The 25140-nt window shown below is 42.5% G+C and overlaps 1 protein-coding gene across 1 annotated transcript in view; it reads left to right on the forward strand.

The window, feature by feature from the left end:
• The window catches only part of GLG1 (golgi glycoprotein 1), a 79706-nt gene that overhangs the window by 48344 nt on the left and 6222 nt on the right, over positions 1–25140 (forward strand). The window contains exons 6-24 of the mRNA XM_027716105.2: positions 194–265; positions 2461–2644; positions 4452–4666; positions 9952–10073; positions 10715–10816; positions 12074–12227; positions 13902–14039; positions 14886–14972; positions 15874–15936; positions 16607–16720; positions 17122–17210; positions 18083–18200; positions 19209–19301; positions 19841–19978; positions 21311–21434; positions 21782–21924; positions 22163–22264; positions 22913–23020; positions 23636–23756. Of these exons, the coding sequence (XP_027571906.1) occupies positions 194–265; positions 2461–2644; positions 4452–4666; positions 9952–10073; positions 10715–10816; positions 12074–12227; positions 13902–14039; positions 14886–14972; positions 15874–15936; positions 16607–16720; positions 17122–17210; positions 18083–18200; positions 19209–19301; positions 19841–19978; positions 21311–21434; positions 21782–21924; positions 22163–22264; positions 22913–23020; positions 23636–23756 (2287 nt within the window). The remainder of the gene's footprint in view (positions 1–193; positions 266–2460; positions 2645–4451; positions 4667–9951; positions 10074–10714; positions 10817–12073; positions 12228–13901; positions 14040–14885; positions 14973–15873; positions 15937–16606; positions 16721–17121; positions 17211–18082; positions 18201–19208; positions 19302–19840; positions 19979–21310; positions 21435–21781; positions 21925–22162; positions 22265–22912; positions 23021–23635; positions 23757–25140) is intronic.

Consider the following 25140-nt stretch of genomic DNA (forward strand, 5'->3'; position numbering starts at 1 on the left):
AAGACTGGGGTTTTTTTAAATGCAATAAAATGTTAAAGATTTTCATTGCATAGAAGGTATTGCTGTCATTTGAAATATTAACTCTAGCATGTTAGTAGTTTAAAAAAAAGAAGCCCTTAGGTGTAGTTCAGTCCTCTCATTAAGCATTGCAAATCCTAATATTAACTGTAAATGTTACTGTTCTGTTTCACAGACTCAGGCTGGGGAAGGCCGAGTCTACAAGTGCCTCTTTAATCACAAGTTCGAAGAATCAATGAGTGAAAAGGTAGGTATCCTACTGAGAGAAATCCTTACTGAAGAAATCATCAGATCATTCCTCAGTCCAGACTGCATTATTCTTTTCCAGTGTTGAGGAAAATCCGTCATCTACGTGGTTGGATAATCGGCTGCTTTAACAAATTCTTTTACTTTGATATTTTTTGTGTGTCAAGTTTCAGCCTTTAAAGTTAAGGATTTAAATAAATCAAAGCTTTTGGTGGGTAATTTGGGAAGGCAGACACAGAGCTCAAGTGGTAGCACTGTGACTGAGTGTTTAAAGTAGCAGTCGCATCATGCTGGGGTAAGCCTTGGATAAATGCTGTCCTAATGTACAGATTAGAAACAAAATGTCTGAGTGCCTCAGCACAGGAAGCTGCATTTGTTTCACTGTTTTCAAGTAGCACATTCTCTGCAGAATGATGCATAGCTCATCATAGTTCCTGAAGTTTTCCTTATGATTTTCCTGAAGATGTGTTTTGCAACAACAGCAAAAAAGTGTTTTTCTGGACAGCCAGTCTGGAAAAAAGTTTGTATTTGTGTAGGTGTTTTGGGAAGGCAGCAATGCCTTCAGTGATTTTTGGAAGCAGCATCCTAGTGTTTCGGGTTGTATGGAATTATATAATCTGTCTGAAACAATATGAAGATGGATGTCTGTAAAGATCTTCCCAGAGAAGATCCACTGAAGGAGCCCTATTCAGAGTCCTAGAGGGATCAGACTAATTTCCTTTTCTTTAAAGCTATCTGACAGCTTGGTTCCAATTAACAGAGTCAGATCTGAAAGAGTGATCACTGAGGGCTTGAAACAAAGCTCCATTTTGTAGTGTGTTACTGCAATGAACTGGTGCTTTTGCTTAACCTGTTTTCAGATATACAGGGACAGTGGTAGTTTCTGAGGAGTGTTTTCCATGATGAGCTGTCTAAGGTATGAATGTAAGGTGTAGAGGGGGTTAGACAAAGCTGTGGCAGATGACTTGGTAGGGAGAGAGGGGTGGATGCTCTGAGGGTGCAGTTTGCAGAGCACTAAATGTAGTTCTCACTCTTGTAGCTGCCAAAGTTGGACCATCTGCAAAGTCTCTAGTTTTGTAGAAGCTGTTACCCAGGAAAGAGTCCCTGCTTGCCTGTGGTGTCAGCTGTGCATGCACACGTAGCCAGCAATAGCTGCCTGGTGGGTGGCTTTGTGTAATCCAGAACTGGCTCCCTGGCTGTACCCAGCCTTTCCCTCCCTCAGGGGATGAGGTATCTGGGAGCCTGTGTCTCCCTGTGTCCAGAGCTGTAAGTTTGACCAGTCCCAAGATCCCAGTCATGGCACAGGAGCATGAAAGAGGGAATGGGAATATCTCAGAGTAGGACTTTCCAGGTCCTAAAGTAGGTGTGGGAAGGAGGGGGAGAAAAGTCAAAAACCTGGTGTAAGGAAGTGGGGAGAGGGCTCTAGGGCTCCTCTGTTCCTTGTACTAAGATTGCTCCCTGTTCTCCCTACCCTACATATGCACTGTTTCCCTTCCTTTCAAATAGGCTGAGAATGGACAAATTGGCTTGAGCTATTCTGAATTTCCTGCCACCCTCAGATTTAATTTTCATATAATTTAAACCAAAAGCTGCCAAGTGTAGCGGTGTTTTTACAGGCCCTTTTTCGGATGAAATTTAGAGGGTTGGTCTTGCAGCTGCTGGGTTTGGGTTTGGCCACAGTGCATCCTCGTGAACCTCACCAGTTGTGGAAAATGGCTAGAAATTCCCACGGTTAGACTGTTTTATCTGCTGTCATCTGCTCAGTGCGTTGCAGAACAAATCCAAGGAACACACTATTTTCTAAATGTGACTGGAAAAAGTTATTTCTTGAGGGCATGGGGTGAACATGTACCACAGCTGGGATAAATGTCAGCAACTGATCCTAGTTACCGAGAGTGAGTCACGCTCTCAGCCACAGCTCTTCACAAAGAGCTGGATGAATGTGCAGTTTTGAGAAGTGCTCTGCAGAGAGCTGCTGCCTTTGAAACCCTTGATCTGTTGACCTCAGTGTGCATTGTTAACTGTGTGGTTTCTATGAGACAAATGAAATTTAACTGCAGTCCAGCTTAAACACATGAATTTTAAAGCATGAGTTGTTTTTTTGAAATGCAACTTGAAAACTTAAAAGCAGCAGGTCCAGCTCTCTGCCACCAGCACACAGGAGCTCATTCCATCGTCCCCATGTGTCCCCTGCAGTGTCGTGATGCACTGACCACCCGCCAGAAGCTGATTGCCCAAGACTACAAAGTCAGTTACTCGCTGGCCAAGTCCTGTAAGAGCGACCTGAAGAAGTACCGGTGTAACGTGGAGAACCTTCCCCGCTCCCGGGAAGCCCGGCTCTCCTACCTGTTGATGTGCTTGGAGTCTGCAGTGCACAGAGGTAAGTGCAATTAAAGACATGCTGGGACCGTGATTTTAAAAGTTTCTTCACCTTGAACATGTACTGACAGTCCCCTTCTCCGGGTACCTTTTCCCAAACTTTGGTTCAGAGGCAAGTTTCCACATCGTGGTGCTTTCACCACTGCTGTTTTGACAAGGAGAATGGCTGAGTAAACTGCTGTCTCCCGTTATGTAGACAAGAAGTTTAAAATGCAAAATACCAAATCCCACTTGGACTGCTGATGTGTAGTTGCAAATCCTTCTATTCACTGTGAATTCAAGCAGCTCTTTTCCTCCTTTGTGTAGTAAGCATTAAATATGCTACAAGGTTAAAACACAGAATAGAGAACCTGTTTATCCTTGCTCAGGGAAAGCCAGGGATACTCGGTCCTCTGCCTCCTGTAAATGATGTCTTTCTTGCAGTTCAGGAGCTTGGGTAAATGCCTTAATTTCTCTAGCTCTAGTTTTTTCCTAAATAAAAGAAGGCAAGTGTGAGAATATTATTTTTGTTCATTTAAATTGGTGTAAGCTGGACGTGCCCTAACGCCAGCTGCTGTCCCAAAAGCATTAGAGGGCTGAATGCAGCAGGACCATGCTAAAGGTTCTCTGTGAAGTTGCCATAACATGTGAAATGATGTGTTACATCCTCTAGATCTGCACTGGAGAACTGCTTGTTTTTCCCCTCGGCATGCAGCTGGGTGGCTTTGCAGCAGGGCTCCATGCTGCAGTGCCTCTGGCATGGGAGGGAAAGGCTCCATAAGCAATCCCTGCATTTGTGCGTTTTAATAACTCATTGCTTCTGATTGATGTGGAAATGATGTGTCCTGCTTGTAAAAAAGTTGTGGGATCTTTTTTCCTTCTCCCTGCAGGTAGAGCAGGTGCTTTCCTGAATTACATGCAGGAGACTGCTGTTCAGTTATTAACTTCCACTTTCAGGTGGAGCAGGTTCTGCAGTGTCTGCCACAAAGCATAGCCCAGGAGGAACAGTAATTATTCCACACAGCTCCACGTGTCTGTGTTACAATGCCTGGGAGCCCCTGTTGGGGTGTCTCCTGTTCCATGGGGTGTTGTGCACATATGAATAGGTTGTGATGAGGACTGGGGGGAGGATGTAACAAAAAAAGCTAACATGGTCCTTTGGATTAAAAAAAACCCCAAACTGTCTACATGGGGACTGCAGGAAAGCTTATACCAGATCTAAGTATTTACTACAGCTAGATTTCTGTGCAGCTGCAGTGGTTTATTAAACACTCCATGCATGCTCTTGTTCTAGTCTGGTTTTTGGCTTCCTGAGCATTTATGTGCTATTGCTCTAGAAAACCTTCTCCTCAGAGAAAACGTTTAACCTTCTGTCCTGACAAATTCCTCCCCCAGTTACATATCAAACTGGTGAACTGCCAGAGGAGACTTACACAGTGGAAAAATGAGCCCTTGAGCATATGGGGTAAAGCTGACTTGTGCTACAGAACTGCAGACCCACTGGGCACTCTCGGATGTTCTTCAGAAGCAACTCCTATAATGTGAAATCCAAAATAAGATTAAAAGAATCTTTCAGGAATCCTTTTTTTTTTTTTTTTTTGAAAGCATGTTGAATCCTTGGTCTGGCTGTATTTTACAGGTTCATTTAAACGACAGGAGCTACCGCAGCGCTGGTTTAATGCCAGCACGTCCTCTCCAGCACTCTGTGTCAGTGTGGTGTTGTTCAGAGCACGGACATTGTCCCTGCTCTTCCAGCACAATGGCAGCTCAGGTCAAGAAGGGCTCTGCTAAGCACTGAAACTAAATCACATCTTGTTCTCTTGGCTCAGGTCGACAAGTGAGCAGCGAGTGCCAGGGTGAGATGTTGGACTACCGGCGCATGCTGATGGAGGACTTCTCGCTGAGCCCGGAAATCATCCTGAGCTGCCGAGGGGAGATCGAGCACCACTGCTCGGGCCTGCACCGCAAGGGCCGCACCCTGCACTGCCTCATGAAGGTGGTGCGGGGGGAGAAGGGCAACGTCGGCCTCAACTGTCAGCAGGCAGTAAGATGCTCTTCTCTCACTTCACCTGGGCTTTGCTCTGTTGGTAGAAGCACTGATTTGTCTGTTAACGTTTTGCCCCGTGATGGAGGTTCTGCTGGAGTCAACCTGGCTCTGCCGGGTGCCAGTGACTGCTGGAGGCAGTTGTGTAAGTGGTCGTGGTATGAAGTGTAACCTGGTATCTGGCGCACATTAGTTATGGTGGGGGTTTTCCCCCTCAGAAAAATACATTTTGGATTGTCCTGCTCTGGATTTTGTGTTGGATCTCCCGTAGTTCTTCTCCAACAGCTTTCAAGTCATGAAATTCTCTCCTGGGTGCAAGATGTAGGGAAACTTGCTTTTTGTAATTTTAAAATATTCCCTCTCCGCTTTTCCCCCTATACCATGTCCTTGGAAATGCACAAAACCTTCTCGAAGCACCTTCCCACTCAGTTTTATTTTTATTTCATTCAACTTAAACGATGGAAATGGAACTTCAGGGACAGAGAGGTACAACAGACTGCTGCATGTTGGTGGAGTTGCAGCCACTGAAGGAAATGCAATTTTTCTCCAAAATACCTTTGTAAATTGGGATAATTCTTTTGCCTTTTCATTTTGGCCCGGCTACATCCTGTTTGTGGTTTTTTTACATTGAAAACAATAATTTAATTTTTGTTCAGACTCATTAGTGCTTTTTAATATATTACGTTTTTGTGCTTAATACTCATCCATGAGCCCAGAAAAGTGGCATCAATGACAAAACTGGTGAGGGATATTAGTGCTGATGTAGGAATTTGGGGAGATGTACGATCGTGACTTCTGCAATATATGGAACCAACAACTTAAAGCCTGAGCCCCTTATGGTGCCAGCTTGTGTATATTATCACAGGTAAATTAATATCTGTTCAGTTTTGGTAAGGCATAGGGTGTTTTGTGCTGAAGCTCATTTCTGCACAAATACCAGGTGTGTTGGAGCAGCAGCTGCGCAGTTTGAGTCGTTTCTGCGGGGAGCTGGAGTGTGTGACTTGTGCTTTGCAGCCCTTGTGTGAAAAACTGCATATTTGTTTCTGTTTAAATGTGAAATTGAACCTGCTACTTCAGAACATGATTATTTGCAAACTGTCATAAGATCAGTTCATCTTGGGAATGACTTCCAGGTCATGAAGGGTGGGTTCGGAGCAAGTCATAAGTCAACACAGGAGACCCCCAAAAATGATAAGTGATTTCAAACTTTTAAAGAAAATATCTGTAGAAATCTGTAGCAAGTTTGGGGTTTTTACAGTTCTCTTATACTTGAGCTACTGCTTTATTTTTGTACAGTAAGTTGATGCAATAGTACGGCTTGTCCGTGACTCCCCTTCAAGTTAAATGTGTTCTGTTCTCTGCAAAACACAGCACTAGCAAATTAAGTGTTGATTTTATAAAATACAATTAGCTTGTCCTTATTCTTCTGGGCAAGAGGAAATAGATTATTGCAAGACTGTGATAAACATTCCAATGATCTGAGTTCCTGAAGACTGACATGGTACTATTATATAGCTGCCGACAACTTTTGAGGTACTAAATAATTTATTGTTATTTTTTGTATTCGAATGGTAAGGATTGTCTCAGCTGCCAGTGGCTTTGTTCTGTTTTGATTTATTGTGTTAGAATCAGCTTCCTGCTTTTACCTTCCAAATTAGCTTTTCATGGAAGAGACTGTTATTGTCTGAAACCCTTCAGATATTGTGTGACTTGTGCAAGAGACTCCAACTCCTTGTCATGTGAGGTTGACCCATATGACAAGGCCCTGAAGAAGGCAAGTTAGACATCCATCCTCTCAGAGTTCCTTTTGGGTACCTAGAGAGCACCTTTGACATATGGTTCTGCTGTGGTTGTTGATGGTGGAAGTGCTGGTCTGTGGCACCTCTGTGTTTTCACCTGCAGAAACAGAGTAGAACAGGAAGGGTGCCCTGGGGTGGTCCCAGCAGAGCTGGCTGCAGCTTGGGGTCCATCTTCAGATGTCTTCCCTGTAGAGTCAAAAACTCATGTCTCCATGCTTTTAGCAGCATCATTAGGTAATGCTAATACAGCACCTTGATTTCTTGGCTAACTCAAAGCAATAGGTCTTGTCCTGAAGTTCTTCCTTCTAGAAGCTCTGTGACCAGACACACCTGCCTAGACAGTTTGCCCGAGGAAGCTGAAAGAGGAAACATTTAATTTGGGTCTGGTTTTGCTCTTGTGTCTGTGAAGGTTTACTCTGATTCAGCCTTATGAAAGGAAGATGTTTGCCTATCTGCCAAAAACAACATAAAAGAGTCCTAAAACAACAAAACACAACCAAAGAACCTCTGTGATTTTATTTTCCTACAGGAGCATCTGCTTTTACCCTTTCCTGCAGGTAGAATGTGACTGATTATTTGTATTTAAAGCTGTCAATGAAATGCATTCCCAGATATTCTCAAGCCCCAATATTTTGATCTGGGAAGTTCCATTTCTTGTGAGACACCTCAGCCAGAGTGATCTTGCATACAAGAGTTTGTGCTCATGCTTAACTGTGCTGTTGGGCAAGAAGCACATCTAGACCCAAATGTCTGAGCTGTGTGGGGCTTTTGTCTCGGGTTTGTTCAATGAACTTTTCAAAATGCCCATTGTGTCCTGTGAATGGTAGAAGAACAATGGCTTTCTGTGCAACATAAGTGGATCAGCCTAAGTCAGAAAAAGAACTGAGTGTGGGTTCAGCCCCATCTTGCCAAACTGATCTTAAGGAATCCTCCACATGGGGAGGGTGGGTCTGCAATTCTGTAAGTCATCAGACAGCAGACAGAAGTGTCACTTAATTGTGAGCATCAGCTCTACAGCTGTACTGGCAATGTCTAGCACCTGTGGTGTTGGTGTTGCTTAGTGGAAGGAATATTTTATACTAGAGCTGTTGACAAGTCGTTTTTCAAATGTGTAGCTTCTATGGTGCCCTGGTCTCATCTTTGTTTTTTTTTCTGTTCAGTCCCTTGAGTGTGTAAAACTATAATCTCTGCTTAAAGGGCATTTTTTTTGTTTCCAGTTTCTAATACAGCTGATAGTTCATTGTTAATTGAGCTCCATATCTGAACATAAAAGTTCAGAAAACTGTCAAGTTTATCCAGCTCCTTTTTTTCAGCTGCAAGGGTTTGTTCTGGGAGGAAGGAAAATCCTATACAACCTTCACTTTTATCACTGTGCCAAATTATTCCTTCTTCCCTGCTGTCATGGCAGCTGGCTTGGTGCTGCACATCTTGCATGTGGTTGAGAATTGAGACAGTGAATTCTGCAGTAGTGCCCAAAACGGTCTGGAAGGACAAGGAGGTGCTTTGCTGCTTCCAAGCTCTTGTACCCAGTGGATTTTGGCCTCTTCCACTTGATAGCAACAGAAAAACCATTAAAACTGAGATCTGAGGAAGAATCCTGCCTACATAATGCTCTGGCCAGTTTATTTAGTCTGTGTATGTAATAAAGTGTTGGGTTTGTGGTTCTATTCACTCAATTTTCCTTGAGGCAGCAATTCCACTAATCATACTTGAACCTTTTTGATACATAAACATCTGACACAAAGTGATGCCAGCACTTTATATGCAGAGTATTGCCCGTCCATGCAGGCTGTGTGTGTGTGCACCAGCAGAACCACAATATTCTTCTCCTCCTTGCAGTGACTCTTACAAAGTTTGTGAAGAACACATCACTTCTCACTTCTGCTGATCCCTGTTATGAACTGGGTCTCATATTGGCTTTTGTTGGAGGACCACTGTCAGAGGCATATAAAATTATTATTATTGTTGTTGTTATTATTACTATTATTATTTTACTGAAAATATCCCAAGAATTTTTGGTAGGCAGCACTCTTCTGATCTGCCTGCATCCCTTAGAAGCTGAAGCTGGGCATGATCAAGAGTGAGTTGCAGGAAATCCTGCTTTCCTCCCAGGCAATCTGTGGTCTGTCCTGATGATTATAAGTTTCCTATTGGATAAACAGTGCTAGCTTGTATTTTCTCCAATTCTCTGATGCCTTTTTCTTCCCTGTGTTTTGTGATGTTAGGGCTTTGCCCCTTAGAGTTTCCTGGATAGTATTTAGGTGCAGACTTTAAAAGGTGGAGAATAAAATTGTGACTGTGCTTTTGATTTAGTTGGGCTGAGGGCCAGTGACAAAAATCATTAAGTGAGTGTCAGGATGTTAACAGCATAGACCATTTGATGTCGGTGTGCAGGTGCCTTCTAAGCAAGCTCTCTGCCTCTTTTTTTCCTTTCCTCTCCAAATTTGTCAGCTAAAAATGTTTGCCTGTCAAATGATGATACCAGTCTGCTATCAGTCAGTCTTTGGGAATTCACAGCTTGATGGAAAATGAAGTGGGACATGGGGATCCTGGGCTGAGTTATAGTCTAGAAGCTACCCTTGTGCCCAAAACTATTGAGATTTACCCAAATTCCCTTCCCCTGGCCCGGCAAACACCTCCCAAATTTATGTTCAGATGCCATTGACTGTTTCTGGGTCTGATTTTGAAACTTAGTGCTAAACATGCTAGGTGATGTTTCCTTATTAATAAGAGAAAACTCTTTTTCTGGAGCTTTTGTCAGAATAACATTTTCATGAGAAGAAAAGACTTGATGGAGCTGTTCATACAGTATTTACCTATGACAACTTGAAAGTATTTTGAAGTCATAAAGGGAGTGGTGGGATATATATATATAAAAATGAATAAAAAATGCATAGTATAGACCTTGGCTTCCAAAGGCTTGAGCAGACATTCCTGAGGAAATGGTCCTGGGACAGCAGAACAGGACATTTTATATTGTATTTCAATAAAACCTTTGTGTCCTCTCCAGGCAATTAAACTGTTTTAACTTTTGTTTGTAGTTAGGTAACTGGTCTTTAAGCATTGATTTGGGTTTCAGTTGGAAATAGTCTTCATGAAAATATGACAAATCTGCATGCTTGGTATCATCAGCCTTATGAAATGAGGTTGCCACCAAAGATTAAGATAGATCAAAAATACAGTATGCAAATTTTACCAGTTCAGTTCTGTAAATTAGTACATAAGTGGTCCAGCTTTAGAGTTGACCTTCAGTGAGTGACTGGTCTCACCCAATGTCCTGGGCTACTTCATGATGATGATTAGGGTTCAGCAGTGCTGAACTCCCATGTCTGGCAATTGCGTTGGCAGCACAAGCACTTAAAATCAAACCCTGGAGGGCAGAGGTCGTGCGTGGTAGCATTGCTGCTGGCATAGAATTGCCACGCTGGGAGGTTGTAATTTAGGTTGTTAACATTTGTCTTCCTCTCCACAATTTCTTTCTTGCAGCTGCAAACCCTGATCCAGGAGACTGACCCGGGTGCCGATTACCGCATCGACCGCGCGCTCAACGAGGCCTGCGAGTCGGTGATCCAGACGGCCTGCAAGCACATCCGCTCGGGGGACCCCATGTAGGTGCCTCCCGCTTGCAACTGATTTGTCTTTTCAGTGGGGCATCCAGGAAGGTTGTGTGGCTGAGCAGTAGGAACACTAAAACCTGTCCAGAAATGAGGGACTCCAGAGTGGCAGTTCGTGCAGGGCTGGAGGTGTGAACTGAGCTCTGTCTCTGTTCTGGCTGTACAAGCAGGCCAGTACTTTTGTCACAGGGCTGGTTTAGCACTGGTGAAGGATGTAGCTATCTCAGGCACTTAGATTTTGTAATATTTGTAATATTTGATGTGCTCATTTCCTTAACTACATAAGTCTTTAGCAATATCACAAAGTGACAAGCCTGGAAAGTCCAGGTAAGCAAACCCATAGTGCCTCCAGTCTGATAATATATTCCCCCCCCAAGACAGATTTTTCTATAGAATGCGCCTTAAGATTTTTGTTGTATATCAGACTTGCTGAGATAACTAAAACAATGGCATTTAAAAGGGTACAAATCTGACACACGGTTTAGATGTAATCTTTTGGAAGGAAAAGAAAGATCTTCACTGCTTTTGAACTTCTTATCTATGGTTCATTGGAAAGAATGATTTGCCAACACCAGCTGTTATAAGAAAGCCCGGCATGATTCTAACAGTCTCTGGCCTAACTTTTCTGCTTGCAGGATTCTGTCTTGCCTGATGGAGCACTTGTACACGGAGAAGATGGTGGAGGACTGTGAGCACAGGCTCCTGGAGCTCCAATATTTTATATCTCGTGACTGGAAGTGAGTACTGTAAAATGACATTTATGCTCACATGATGTTTGTGTTTAGTGTTTGTTTGCATTAGCAGTTCCTGGTAAAGCAGTGTCGCTTAGGATGGTTCAGAAGAGGATTTTTAAATGTGCCAGGTCTGTAAGGTGCTAATGCCTGTCTAGAACAGTAGAAGCAAAAGCTGCTTAGAAAAGGTGTGATGCCACTTAAATCAGGTCCTCTCTGAGAAATGATGCAACCCTAAAAAATACTCAAGTTTGGGCTCTGAAATTCAGTGCAGCTTTAAAGAATTCTGTCTGGCCGTACTGAAGTTTAAGGTCACTTTCTGTGCAGGTGGCAGCCACTTGCATCTGCTCTGAGTGTTACAATATGGGACTTCTGGAAACCAAGCTTTTCAGTATAACAAAGGGACACTGTGTGAGAAACTTCCTGCTTCCATTTCTGCCTTTTTTCAAATTCTCTAGGTGTGATTACAGTATAACAGATGTAATACCCTTTGGAGCACTGCTTTTCCAGCTTTCTCATCCAGAGATGGCAGTGCTTTGTTTTAAATGATTACAAAGCCCCTTGTGTCTGTGCTGGTTAAGATGAAGAGAATATAAATTTGATAAACATGACCAGTGAGGAAAGAATTAAGTGTTTGGCTTGTCTTCTAAAGAAGATTGAGAGGTGAGGAAGTAGAGTACATTAAATGGGATTACTGCAAGAAATTGAGAAATTGTTCTCAGTGGCCACAAAGAGTGTAAGGCAAGAAGTGATGGGCTTCCATTACTGCAAGGGGTGTGTGAACCAAACATTAGGAAAATCTTGAATCATAGCAAGTCCTGTCTTTTGGGCAGCATTGCCAGTAGTTAAGAGTTGGCATGCTCTGTGAACCTTCTGGGGCTTGGTACATGCAAGATATACAACCAAAATGTGGAATGTACCTACCTTTCTCCTGCTTTAGAACATTGAGGAGGTGATTTCTCACATGTCAGCATTTGGCTGGTATGCTGCAGAAGAGAATGGGAGGTGCTTCAAGAAGTGTTGAAGATTTAATCTGTAATTAAAGATTTTGGTGTTATTTTTGCAAGAATACGGAGCTGATTCCAAACTGAGTGATGGGCATTTTTCTGCCTGTTGGTTCAGTTGGTCAGACACTGCTGCTGAGTGATGTGGTGGTGGTGGTGCCTGAAACTTGAAGTGGATTTTCTGCCTCAAAAGCATTTCAGAATATCGAAAGTGTTGCAGGTTTGAATGAAGTGCCAGTGATAACCCTGGTGTTTGCAGGTTGGACACAGTCCTGTACCGCAAGTGTCAGGGAGATGCCTCCCGGCTCTGCCATACCCATGGCTGGAATGAGACCAGTGAGCTGATGCCTCCAGGGGCTGTTTTCTCCTGCCTGTACAGGCATGCCTATCGCACAGAGGAGCAAGGAAGGAGGGTGAGTGCTGACGTGCAACTTGCTGCCCTTTGACCTGTGATGGAAGGGTTGCACGCGCGTTTGAAGTTGGACACCCTGGGATAAAACTGCCAGAACTCACGAAAGCTGCTTCACGAGCGTTTACTGTAGGGGGTAGTTGCAGTGCTTTGGGTGCCCAACTCCTCCTCAAGTGTGCCCTGAAAGTGGCTGTTCTGGCAAGGCAAAATAGACCAACAGGCTGTGACATGGGCCAGTGGGGGAACTGTGCACTGACACCGACTGACATATCTGTCCAAATGCACTGCAAGTCCTCCCCCATGTCTTTCCAAAGAGGAATGTGATTCCTTGCAGATAGCTAGCATAGCTGCAAAATTGGTTTTATGCTAAAAGAGTTTCAAGATCAGCTTTCCTTGGCTGTTTCTAATTAAGTTTTGATTTGTGTACAGCTTCAGATTATACTCCATTAAATTCTTCCTATTGCTATAACACATCCTTCCAGTACTGTGGAGCGTGCTGTCCTGGTAAATGTGCTCATGCTGTCTTTAAAGAAGACAGTAGGGATCTGACTTGCTGCCCTGCAGTCTGGAGATCCACCATCATGGCATCTGTAGTTCAGAGCTGCTCTTCTCAAGTTTGCTGCCCTCTCGTGCCTTTATCAGGGCACTCAGTTGAAAGCAACTGGGTCCTCAGTTCCATTTCTTTTGGCACTGTGGTGTACACAGCCCCCAGCAGTTGGTGGTTTACACAGTGGCCTGGCTTAAAAATTAATTTCCACAGCTTGATTTAAAAGGTCTTTTGTGGCAGAGGTCAAGTATTGATTGAAAGCATCTCTCTTTTAGGAATAATTTTTATTTAATGCAGTTTCTTAGTCTGCTGAGTTGAGACTTTTTAATTCCATTTTATATTAGTGCTGACCAAAGAAATCAATAGCCACCCTGCAAATAATCTATCAGAGAGAGAAAAGGTTTTTAAATGTATTTTTCTAGCGGAAAGTAGGCTAAGGGAGCAGCTGTCATTTTGAAATTTAGTGTTGGAAAGCAAACTCTTGGGAGGTTAGGCCTGTACTTCTTTCCAGTGCTGTTGACAAAATGCTACATAACTTCAGTGGTTTGGATTTTTAAACGTTTGAAGTTTTAAGCTTCAACTGGTGCATTTTAGGTCTGATAAGCACCACACCAGTATCCCTTGGTTTTCTACAGTTTGTTTCTTCCTGTCTTGCAAGTGCTGACTCTGATGTGCTGCAGTAGGGATTGCTGAGCAGAAATTACAGCTGGACTATATTGCCTCATTCTGGGCTTCCCATTTGGTATTGAGGGCATGAGCTATTTTGACTTCCTTCTCCAGAAGCAGTCTGTGGCTTAGAGAGAAGGGGGTGGTGCAGCAGACAGCCTAGGTACCTACTCTTGACATCTCATTTCAAAAATCAAAGTACAGGTTTAAGAATATAAAATTAATTTTAGTGAAATGAGAGGACCCTCTATCTAAACTAAATGACAGAGCTCTAAACTCTTCTGGAGCCCAGATTGCTTTTGGGGGCCCTGGCAGACTTGTGCTGAGCAGTGCAGGACTCCTGGGCTTTCTGGGACTGCTGATGGCATTTGTGGTCACTCTCAGAACTTTACCTGACAGCATCTTCTTTGCACTGTGTGGATTTAGAGACCCCCTGTGCTTAAACAGTCCCTGTCCTCCTTGCAGCTATCACGGGAGTGCAGAGCAGAGGTCCAGAGGATCCTCCACCAGCGAGCCATGGATGTGAAGCTGGACCCAGTTCTCCAGGACAAGTGCATGATTGACCTGGGGAAGTGGTGCAGCGAAAAAACAGAGACAGGGCAGGTACTGTACACGAGATCACTGCTGCTTTGGTTGGGAAGCTGGAGGGTGGGACAGGGCAAAAAGGGCTTAAAGGGACATCTTGTTACGTGCTGCCTCTTTATAGCAGAGAATATATTAAAAATTAGTGCAGTATGAAACATAATCTACACCAAACTGAGAGGTGGAGATGATACAAAGAAGCTTTGCACATACTGCATGGCTTCATTCAGTAGGTTTAAAAGTGTAGTTGAATGAGAAGGGGGAAGGGGGTAGTTAGCAAGAAGGACTTTAATGAAGCAACCTCACCCCCCTTAATCTCTTATGTGTAATATTCTATTGCAAGCTTGACATTTCCCACATAAACTTTCTCCCATTTCCATTTGGCAAATACTGACATGCTTCCTGTGTTTATACAGAACTGAACTAACATCTGCAGCTACTTAACAAAAGTTTCAACAAATACTTTGATGTTAAATTGCTGTGCCCCAGGAGGGCCGTAGGGAAGGAGCTGTTGGGCAGCAGATGCCGTGGATCACACACCACTGTCCTTTTGAAGTGCCCATCATAGGTTGTAGTTTGGGTAACTAACCTCTCCTTAAGGTTATGCAAAGGGCAAATTAAATGTGAAATTCCAGAAGTGAAAGCACATCATGCAGCCTTTGAGAGCAAGTGGTAATGTCTTACACCAACATTCTCAATCACTACTACATGTGTGTGTGTGGGGGGGGGAGTGCTGGTAGAGAGTGGGATTAAATGAGATTTAGGACTTTACCAAGAGGAGAGCAGTTTCACATGTGTAACAATGTTTTAGGCCCAAAATTTCAGCTTGGGTTCTTGGATCACACACTAAAATGTCTGTTTCTGTAGGAGCTGGAATGCCTTCAGGACCATCTTGATGACTTGGTGTCTGATTGCAGGGACATAGTGGGAAACCTCACTGAGCTGGAGTCTGAGGTGAGTGGTTTTCAGCCTGGGGTAAAGGGAATAGTTGAGCATGTCTAGTTAAGCATATCATTTTGATGATGGTGAAAAAACTTGAGGTTAGAGGAGCTGCAGAAATGCAGCTCTGGGATCAAAGAACATACTTTTTATCCCATACAATGGAAGTTTTCATGGGGGGTTCTTGAGGAAGAGAAATGAGCAACAGTTCAGGATTTTAGGTTGGTGAGGGCATTTCTTCTGCTTAAAAGATCACTTATGGTACAGAAGCTAACATTTCTTACACAGGTAACCCAGGTACCTTTAGTACAAGTCAAGATACATGTTGGGACTTAGATTTCAGTCTTGCTTGCAAGTAGTTTTGAGTACCATATTGCAACTTCCCTCCCTATCCCAAATTTTTGCAGGAAATCACCACCAGGTAGATCAGTACAGATTTTCAGTGAGGTTGGCAGCTTAAACTGTTTTATGAAGTTGCATATTTGACTGTCATGCCCCAGACTGTTTGGCATATTGCTTAAAATTTACATTGTGCCCTAGAGAAAGCTTCCTTCCAGTGGGTAGAAACTTTTATTTGCTCATAACTGTCATAAATCTTCAACTTCTACCTGGGTGTAAGGTCATTTCTAGTGCTGTAGCACCCAGTTTGGAGGAGACTGGCTGAATTATCCAAAAAAGGAGTTTCTGTGGAGACCAGGCTCTTCCCTTAAGGTGGAAGGCTTGTCTTGCATTTGCCATGTTGTTGGCAAGACTGAACCGTGGGATTTGCAGAACTGAAGGGTGAAGCTGTCTGGATTGCAGTTTTCAAAACCCTGTAATCTGTGTTGAGTCTGAGTTTTTATCACAGGGTTTTTTTTCACAGCCTTTTTTTCCTGTCTATTCACTGTGAAAACGAAATATTGCATGTTTTCTGCAGGACATCCAGATTGAAGCCTTGCTGATGAGAGCATGTGAGCCCATTATCCAGACATTCTGTCATGTGAGTTCTCTGTAACAGTGTATGTTTGAGGAAAAAGCACTTTGTGGGAAAGATCAGAGGGTTTTAGTGTTAGTTCTTGGTACACTTCAAAAGTAAAATCAGAGGTAATCAGTTTCAAAAGTCTTTAGTTTAAAAGTCACTCTAAAGTAAAAATTCTTAGTTCCACCTAATCCTTCTGCTCTTGTCGGAACTCTAGCATAAAAGCTAGAGTTTGAAGATGAAAATTGCCTTGTAATTGCAAAAATCACTCTTTACAGTCAGTTCAATACTAGACTTTTTTCCTTCTCCTTTACCTGCAGCCAGTGTGTGTAGCCACTCCACTCTGTGCAGCTGCTCAGCACTGCTGAAATAACTTCACTGATCTAGGGTTGAGTAGTTAAATAGCAGTGAAGGCACCTAATTATAATATGTCATGTAAGCATTGAGTCTTTAGTATGTTCCCCTGAGTCTGAAGTGTGCATGTTCCTGAGATGGTTCTTTTCTGAATTCTATGAATGTAGTTGTGTGCTAGAGTTGTGTGGTGCAGCTCCAGGGTGCTCAGTTAGTAGTAAGCTCACCATAGAGGGTGGGACTGTAAGTTAAGTGTTTCCTGGTCACAGTTGTCTAAAGGAGCATAAGAACCATGACTTGTAGGAGTAGCTCATTTTTAAGCCTTCCATCTCTTTTTCAGGAGGTTGCAGATAACCAGATTGATTCTGGGGATCTGATGGAGTGTCTAATACAGAACAAACACCAGAAGGAAATGAATGAAAAATGTGCAATTGGAGTTACTCATTTCCAGCTGGTAAGCAACGCTTTCCTCTGTCAGTGGAAGCCTGTTCTGTTCTTTCAGGGTGTTGATTTCTGAAACCCCTCCTTCTTTGAGATTGATTTCCCACTGTATTTAAAGAGCTCCTGTGAATTCAGACAGTTGTACTTGCATGCCTGATCATAAATGGTCACTTCTGGAGATGATTGATTTAACTTCAGGTTCTCCTTCCTCCCTGGCACATGGTAGACAGGGTCCCAACTTCTTCAGCAGTGCAGCATCTCCCCTTGCTTCCACACTAACAAGTTGTGAACAAAAGCATTTGCTGATTGTATGATTCAGCAAGTGTTCTTTTGGGCAATATTTTTTGTTTCAGTTTGGGTTTTTTTAAACTCCAGGTGACCAAAGTTGTTTTTCTCCCCACTTCTCTCTTGTAGGTTCAAATGAAAGATTTTAGGTTCTCATACAAGTTTAAAATGGCTTGCAAGGAGGATGTGCTGAAACTTTGCCCCAACATCAAAAAAAAGTATGTATGCTGACCAAACAGCAATCTGATTGTATAAATATGTAATTAAGTTACAGGATATTTCATGAGAGGACAGAAAACACTGGACTTCCTTTAAAGGCTGATTGTTTTGTATGTGTTCCCTTAGTGACTGTGTTCTGCAGATGCTTAAGGCAGAGGCATTGCCTGCTTCTTCAAAATTTCTACTGGATACAAGCCTGTCCTCTTTATTGTTCTTGCTGTGAAAATAGCTAATTATTACAATTAGTGGATTGCATGTCCCAGAATGTTTTATATCCTTGCTAGATTCATCTTCTTATAACAGGCAGACTGCTGTTGTTCCAGTTGCTGATCTGGGAAGGGAAAATATCCCACTTGTTTTAGCTGGTTTATTCATTCAGTGTAAGGGGTTTTTTTAATGGCCTACTGCAATGATGTAAGGCTGAATTACACACAAGGTCAGTCCTGTTTGTGGATAGCAAGACTATTTGCATTTTATGATATCAATGCCCTTCCTATAGTGTAAAAGGATTGCTTGCAATGCTATGTAGGTATTCACCTTCATCTATTTCTGAGATTAAGCAAAGCTTTTCTAAAGTGCTGACGTGACTTAAGAGCCAAGGTCTTGCTGGGCAGAGGTGAGGTGGGGTTTTGAATATATTCCTGTCTTTGGATGTAGACTGCAATCAGATAGCATCAGATTTAGGGTTTAATTGTGGTCCAGTTGCTCTGCATAGAGCTGTACCCCAGCTAGAAGTAAGCACGGATGCACAAGGCCTTTATATTGTGTTTGGATTATTGAAGTCGGTTTCTCTGGTGTGGTGATCCAATACCAACCTTGGCTGGTTCAGTGAGAAGGGTGGATGAGTAAAAAGCTGTTTTCTCTTCTGCAGGGTGGATGTGGTGATCTGTCTGAGCACAACTGTGCGCAATGACACTCTGCAGGATGCCAAGGAGCACAGGGTCTCTCTGAAGTGCCGCAAACAGCTGCGCGTTGAGGAGCTAGAGATGGTAAACATGCCTGAAACTCTTGTTCTCCCCGCTCTTCTAGTCAGGTTCTTCAGCTAAAGCTTCCTGGTTTGTCCACTTTGGGGGGGGGGGGGAAGGAAGCTCATTTGTAAGAGGTATCTAATTTATTTTTTCCACTTTTCTTACAACACGAGGCTCAATTGCCCTTCACGGTGAAAGTAATGATTGTCTACTTTAATGCCTTAAATATAGTCTCATGAAGGCCAAGGCAAGCTAAATGGTCATTGGAATTTCAGCTAGAAGTGATTATGTTTAGTGTTAGATAGCAACGTGCTACACATGCTGATGTTCTTAAAAGTCCTCTAGGAGAGAACAAAAGCTTCATTTTACAGGCTGAGGAAACAAGCACAGATGAAGCAACTCAACTCCAGCTGCTTCAAGTTACTCAGTGGATAAATAGGAGTAGTGTTTGTTCTGGTAGGCAAAGCTGCCTCTCAGCTTCCTGCTGCAGTGCTTGCAGCAATAAACTCCTAAGGTCTTTGTCCAGTAGGTACTGTTTGAGTGTTAAAGCTTCACCTTAAGTAGGTCCATGTCAGAAGAGGCATCGCTCTTACCTTTGTATGGAAGAATTCAAATGCTGGGCATCACCAAAATCAGGAAACTTCAGTCACAGCCTCCGGATCACCTACTGTGATTTCACCAGGTGGCTGTTAATATGTCCTTTGGCTTTCACATGGAAAGATTTCAGTTGTCTTGGAGGTTTGTAATGATGCCCTTTTAGGAGAAGCAGTGGAAACAACTTACCAGCTCTAAAATTTGATTTAAATCTTTTCTTCAGCCTAAAAAGCTAACTGATCACTGCAGGGAATTGTAAAGTTGGTTTCCCACTAACATCACTTCTTGCACCCAAGACCCTTAAATTCAAAGAAACTGAATGCCCGTTGTGAGAGTTTCTTGCTTTTTGTGAGTAGAGACCTCTAGTTAAGAGATTAACAAAATAAAGTAGCCTTGAGTCCTGCTTAAAAGTTCATATTGTAATTTGTCCTGCAGACTGAGGATATCAGACTTGAACCAGAGCTGTACGAGGCTTGTAAAAGTGACATCAAGAATTACTGCCAAAACGTGCCCTATGGCAACGCTCAGGTAATGAACTTCATTAATAACTTACAATTTAATTTGTACTTTCATTTCAGAAAACTTCTGAAGAGCTCTTTTGCCCCTGTAAGTGCAGCTTGAGATTTTCATTTTGATGTCACTGAAATATTTTGGTAGTGCTTTGGAACGTTAATTTCTTTTTTGCCACTGGTGCACAAGCAGTAATAGTGGGTGAATGCAAGGCTGTGAGTACTTCATTCTTCAGTTAATGCTAATTTTAAGCTATTAGCAGCTGGTTACTGCAAGTGTTGCTGAAAGATTTCTTAGGCATAATGTCTGCAAGATGAGATTTGTGGTTTTGGAGTAAGTCCAGGAGACCCTCTTCATCTCATTAAATCTTTGTGAGAAAAGATGAGCTTAAGACAAGTCCTGGAAATGAGCACTGGTAATGACTTTGATAAAGTCTAGGCATTGGGAACTTAACTGCCCAAATCAGGTGAAGGAAGGTCGTTAGGGGAACACACAGCTGTGTGTGACAGAACTGTGTCCCCAGGGTGTCCCTTACTGCTGCAATACTGTGTTGGCAGATTATTGAATGCCTGAAAGAAATCAAGAAGCAGTTGAGCACAAGGTGCCACCAGAAGGTGTTTAAGCTGCAGGAGACGGAGATGATGGATCCAGAACTGGACTACACACTCATGAGAGTCTGCAAGCAGATGATCAAGGTAATGTTAGTGCTTATTTAAGAGGGTAAGGTTGGGATATAAAAGCTCTATTGGCTTTGAGCTTCCCATAAAGACTTGTTACAAGACTGCTGTGTTGTTTCAGAAGTATGATTGCTTTTTTTGCAGAGTAATCTGTTTCTTAACTCTGAATCAGGCTGAGATTTCTTCAGGGCTCTTCTCTTTCAACTTCCTGATCAAAGCCTGTGCACTAATAAATTTGTCTACCCAACCACCAGCAGAATTGAGAAGGCAATCAGTGCTGAGGCTTCTAGTGCAGTTTTCATTCAGTCAGTTTGGATATGGATTGGCTTTATGCAAAGGTGAAGAAATTATGATTACAGAGAATTGTAAAATCTTCAGTTCACTGCTGACTTGGTGCACACAGACTTTCATCAAAGCAATAAAACAGGCAAAATTATGCAAAATTAAAAATTAGAAATGATAGCTGAAAGTGGTACCATGTGGAAAGCAGCAGTGAATGCTCATATAAGAGACTCTTTCACAGGAGGAAAAATTGCAAGCCCTGGAACGTTAGAATGTGTGGTCTTTGTGCAGTGCCCTTATTCCATATTTTGGCTGAAGAAGCACATCTTCAGAATTTTTTGCTCTCCAGTGCAGACTCATGCTTTTATACAAAGACCTGTGCTCTCACCAAAGTAGTGAGGATTAGAAAACACAACAGCCTTATCTTACACCCACAGAATTAGTTTCTAACAAAAGAAATTAGTATCTTGGTACGAATTTTGGGTAAGCTGGTTCACTTTTGACTATCTGACTTGGGGCAGGAATGGGCACATTAGTATCAGTGAGCTCCTCTCTGCTTTCTCCTTCTATGTGGTCTTAGTTTGTGCTGAGCATTAATAATGAAGTCTTTACCTGTTACTTTGTCCAGGCAGAATTTATACAAAGCAGTAGTATGTGTATAGACTTAAAGATTGCTTTTTTAGTTTCTAAAATAAAGGGGAGCAAAAGTATTTGCATATGAGGCCTAATTTGGTGGGTATTTTTTTCCAAGTGTGCTGTATCTTAAGAATAGGAAATAAATAAAGGCAATTTGCTTTTGATACAGCCAACACGAGGTGGTGCCTAGAAGCCAGTGAGGACTGTACAGCTCAGTGCTCAGTCTGTAAGCACAGGCATTAATGCCCACAGTCAATTCAGGGAGTAGCACTGTTCTTTGTGATAGGTGTTGGGGATAGGGACTGTATGCACCTCTGCATTGGCCATGTGCTTATTCTCTTCCATGAGTTGGAAGCTGCTTGTTGGGTTTGGGTTTTGCTTTCTCAAGTGCTTAGTGATGAAACTTGTTGTTTTTTGGGTTTTTTTCGGTAGCGGTTTTGTCCAGAGGCAGACTCAAAAAATATGCTACAGTGTTTGAAACAAAACAAGAACAGTGAAGTGATGGATCCTAAATGCAAGCAGATGATTACCAAGCGCCAGATCACACAGAACACAGGTATCTTCTTCTGAAAGAAACTTCACTTGCTTGCCTGGGCTGTTCAGTGATTTGCATGGCTGGAAGAATATCAGTTTTGTTTTATTCTTCATGTTTTTCAGTGCACACTCTGATCTCAGTCAAGTTCTTGAGGGTCAGCATGTGTTTTTGAATCCTCTTTGTTCCTGAAGCTCTTACCTCACAAACTGAAATTCTGTTGTGAAGAAATACTGTTTTCCCCCAAAATTAAGTTCCTTGGTGGTACAATGTCATCTAGGAAATTTCTGTGCAATCTCTTTGGGAGTGTCGTGTTCTGCAGCCCGAAGAGATGTGTGCTCTAATGAAGTTCTGTCGCCTTTCCCACTTAGATTACCGCTTAAATCCCGTGCTCAGGAAGGCATGCAAAGCAGACATACCAAAATTCTGCCAAAATATCCTGAACAGGGCCAAGGATGATACAGAGTTGGAAGGGCAAGTCATCTCATGCCTGAAGTTGAAATATGCAGACCAGGTGGGTAGAGCTGGTGCATGCAAATGAGAAACTGTGCAGGATCGTGCTGAGCAACAGTCATTGAACAACAGATCAAACTTGGGCTTGTGGTGTGTTCAGTGTTTGTGACAGGCTGTATGTAAATGGGGTTTTTATGTTCCTGTACAAGTGTTAGAGGATTCAGAGGTTAAAATACAAGGTGATTGATTTATGAAGATGAAGGTCATTGAGTGAGTTAATGACTTTCTCCTCTTCCCAGCGTCTCTCTCCTGACTGCGAGGACCAAATTCGAGTCATAATCCAGGAATCAGCCCTTGATTATCGGCTGGATCCCCAGCTTCAGATGCACTGTTCTGATGAGGTAGGAGAAGTAGCTCCTGAGATACTTCTTCAGGATGAAAACTCCCTTCATGTAACAGATTTTTGTTTCTTAGAACAAGAAGCTTCCCAATTATTAAATTTTAAAAAAATCCCTTTGAGCTGCCTCTAGCTGGTCAGATTCTCTGCTCGTGACTTTTGCCCAGTGTGCAAGAATTGCAGTTTCCTGTGCAGTGCTAATATGAAGTTAATTTTTTTATCTGGGATCTCATCAGTACTTGTGACTATAGAAAAATACTGCTTTCCTGTTGTCAGAAAAAATGTCTGTTAGTTCTTTGGTCTTGTCGGCCTTAACTGGAATACATTCAGGTTTTTGAGTTTTCACTTTTGATAACAGAGTTGGTCATGCTTCAAGTGTTACTTATTTCATACTTTCACATTCTTTCCATGCTGTTTTCCTCTCTGCCCTCCTCCTCAGTACAGCAATATTGACTTCTTGCTGCTGGGTTTAAAGGGTATGCATATTGCATGAGCCAGGCTGCATTTGGCTCTGGGGATTTGGGGGGAAGGAGTCTCATCATGTATTCTCTAGCTGTGCCCTGTGATGAACTAATGTATTGAGATATAAATGTGCTAAAAGGCAGAATGATTGTTGTGAACTACTTATGTTAAAACACCTTTTTCAAAATAGATTTCCAGCTTGTGTGCAGAAGAAGCAGCAGCTCAGGAGCAGACGGGACAGGTGGAAGAATGTCTGAAAGTGAATCTGCTGAAAATAAAAACTGAAATGTGCAAGAAGGTAAAGGAAATAAATTGGATGTGCTCTAAAAGGCATCCCATCCCTGCAGAAGTCTGTGATTTTTCCAGATCACAGCCTAGGTCATGTTGTAGCTATTATGAGGCCAGAGCTCTGAAGTTTCCCTACACATCTCGGTTCTGGCCTGCAGTGATTCAATTCAGTTTCAATTTGCCAGTCAAAATCGTGTCGACAGTACCTCCTCTGCAATTCCAGGCTTGAATCCTTCCTTGACTGTGGTTGCCAAAGTTTCTTGTTACTCATCTGTTTCCTGGTGCTGTCTCCATTGCAGGCTGCCTGGGTGCTGGGCACGGCCTGGGCACAGCTCTACGAATCACCCACGGCTGATTTCAGTTCTAACTGAAGGAACCCTGGCATATTGTCTCTGTATTTTAGATTAATATGAGTATTTTAATGAACATAACTATTGTAAGTATTACAGACCAGGACACTTAAATTAAGCCTAAACTCTCATTCATAGCCTCATCCATGGACAGTGGTGGATTTTCTCATGATCCTGGATTTTAAAAGTTGGTACAGCTTTCATAAATATTGAGCAGCATGAGTTTTGTTCTCTCTCCTTTTTCTGAGGTGTACTTGTAATTTCCTCCTCCCCAGGAAGTGCTCAACATGCTGAAGGAGAGCAAAGCAGATATATTTGTTGACCCAGTGCTCCACACAGCCTGTGCCCTCGACATCAAACACCACTGTGCTGCCATTCCACCGGGGAGAGGACGCCGTAAGTGCTTGTGCTGTACCTGTGTAACCTCTCAGTCCTGAAATACTTAACCTGCATTTTCTTGCCAGTGTAGTCTTAAGAACAGGATATTTCCACCAATCATTTGTGGGCAACAGGATGGAACAGCAGCAGAGGTGGTAGATGGATGGGTATCAAGAAGTCCTTCCTTGTGTCCAAGGCAGGACCTATTTATTCCTCAGTCCTGATATAAAATACCTTTGCAGCCTTATCTGCAGACTTAATGAATATATTTCTGTGCCATCATTCATATGATTGCTGACAATAGTGTGTGATACCAGATCCATAAACCTTCTATAAAATCCCTCCTCAGTTAAATCCCATTGAAAATGAGCTCTTAATACACATGGACTCATTTTTCAGTGAGGTTTATCTCCCACCTTGTATCAGCTTCACACAAGATACAGCTCCCAACCTTACTTATGACAATGTTCTATCAGACTGTATCAAAAGCTTTCCTAGAACTAAGCTGCTTTTCATAGAGCAGCAAGTTGGTTTGGTTTCACAAGAGTCATTCTTACCTAATCCTCTTGATCCTTCTTTCTTTGTGTCAGTCTTTGTCCATGGTTGGCTTCTTTGTTTCAGTATTTAAAATTAAACTGAAGTACTTTGATTTAATTTTTTTCTTCTCTGCTTAAACATACCAGTTTTTTCTTTTCCAACATTGCAGAGGGTAGGTAATCATGACTTGATTTTCTAAGTTCACGTAGCAGGTAAAGGCTTTGAGACTTCATCAGCTGTTTCAGGTCCTCTGAGTTCAGCAAGTTCAGACTACTTGAAATACAGTAAAAATAAGTATTTCCTAACACTTTCTTTCCTGTTTGAGTCAAGCTCTTGCACTCTGTTACTGCTGTTATGTTAGCTACCATATGGCTGTTTAAGGAAAGCTATGGGGAAAATAGTTCTGAACTTTCCCATCTTTCTGAGTTTATCTGGCATTAAAAATAGCAGCCAAGTATTTTCCTGATCATTATCTTTTGTGCTGGTTACTGAATGCCTTTTTGAAATTCTGGATATCCTTTGTTTATTCCTGCTTTGTCATAATTCTTTTGATGTGTGTTCTGATGTGTTTGCACTGAAGGTCTGCAGGAGTCTGTAGCTTAGAGAGGGCTCTGCCTGCGAGTGCTTGAACTGACAATTGTGTATTAAAAGTCTGGAGTTAGCCTAAAGTTTGCTGCCTGTTTGCTATGAACTAAATAACTCTTCTCTGCAAAGCAGAAAGCATCCAATTAGGGATTAGTCAAGTATGGTAGCATGAGTATAAAATACAGAATTTGATGTCAGTGTCTCATATGAGCATATAAGAGCTCATGAGTTGGCCAGGCCGCTCCATAGGCACCAGAACACTGTGATCACACTTCCTTTT

This window comes from Pipra filicauda, unplaced genomic scaffold (genome assembly GCF_003945595.2).
Source record: "Pipra filicauda isolate LSUMZ 115617 unplaced genomic scaffold, ASM394559v2 scaffold205_size1947385_pilon, whole genome shotgun sequence".
Lineage (NCBI taxonomy): Eukaryota > Metazoa > Chordata > Aves > Passeriformes > Pipridae > Pipra > Pipra filicauda.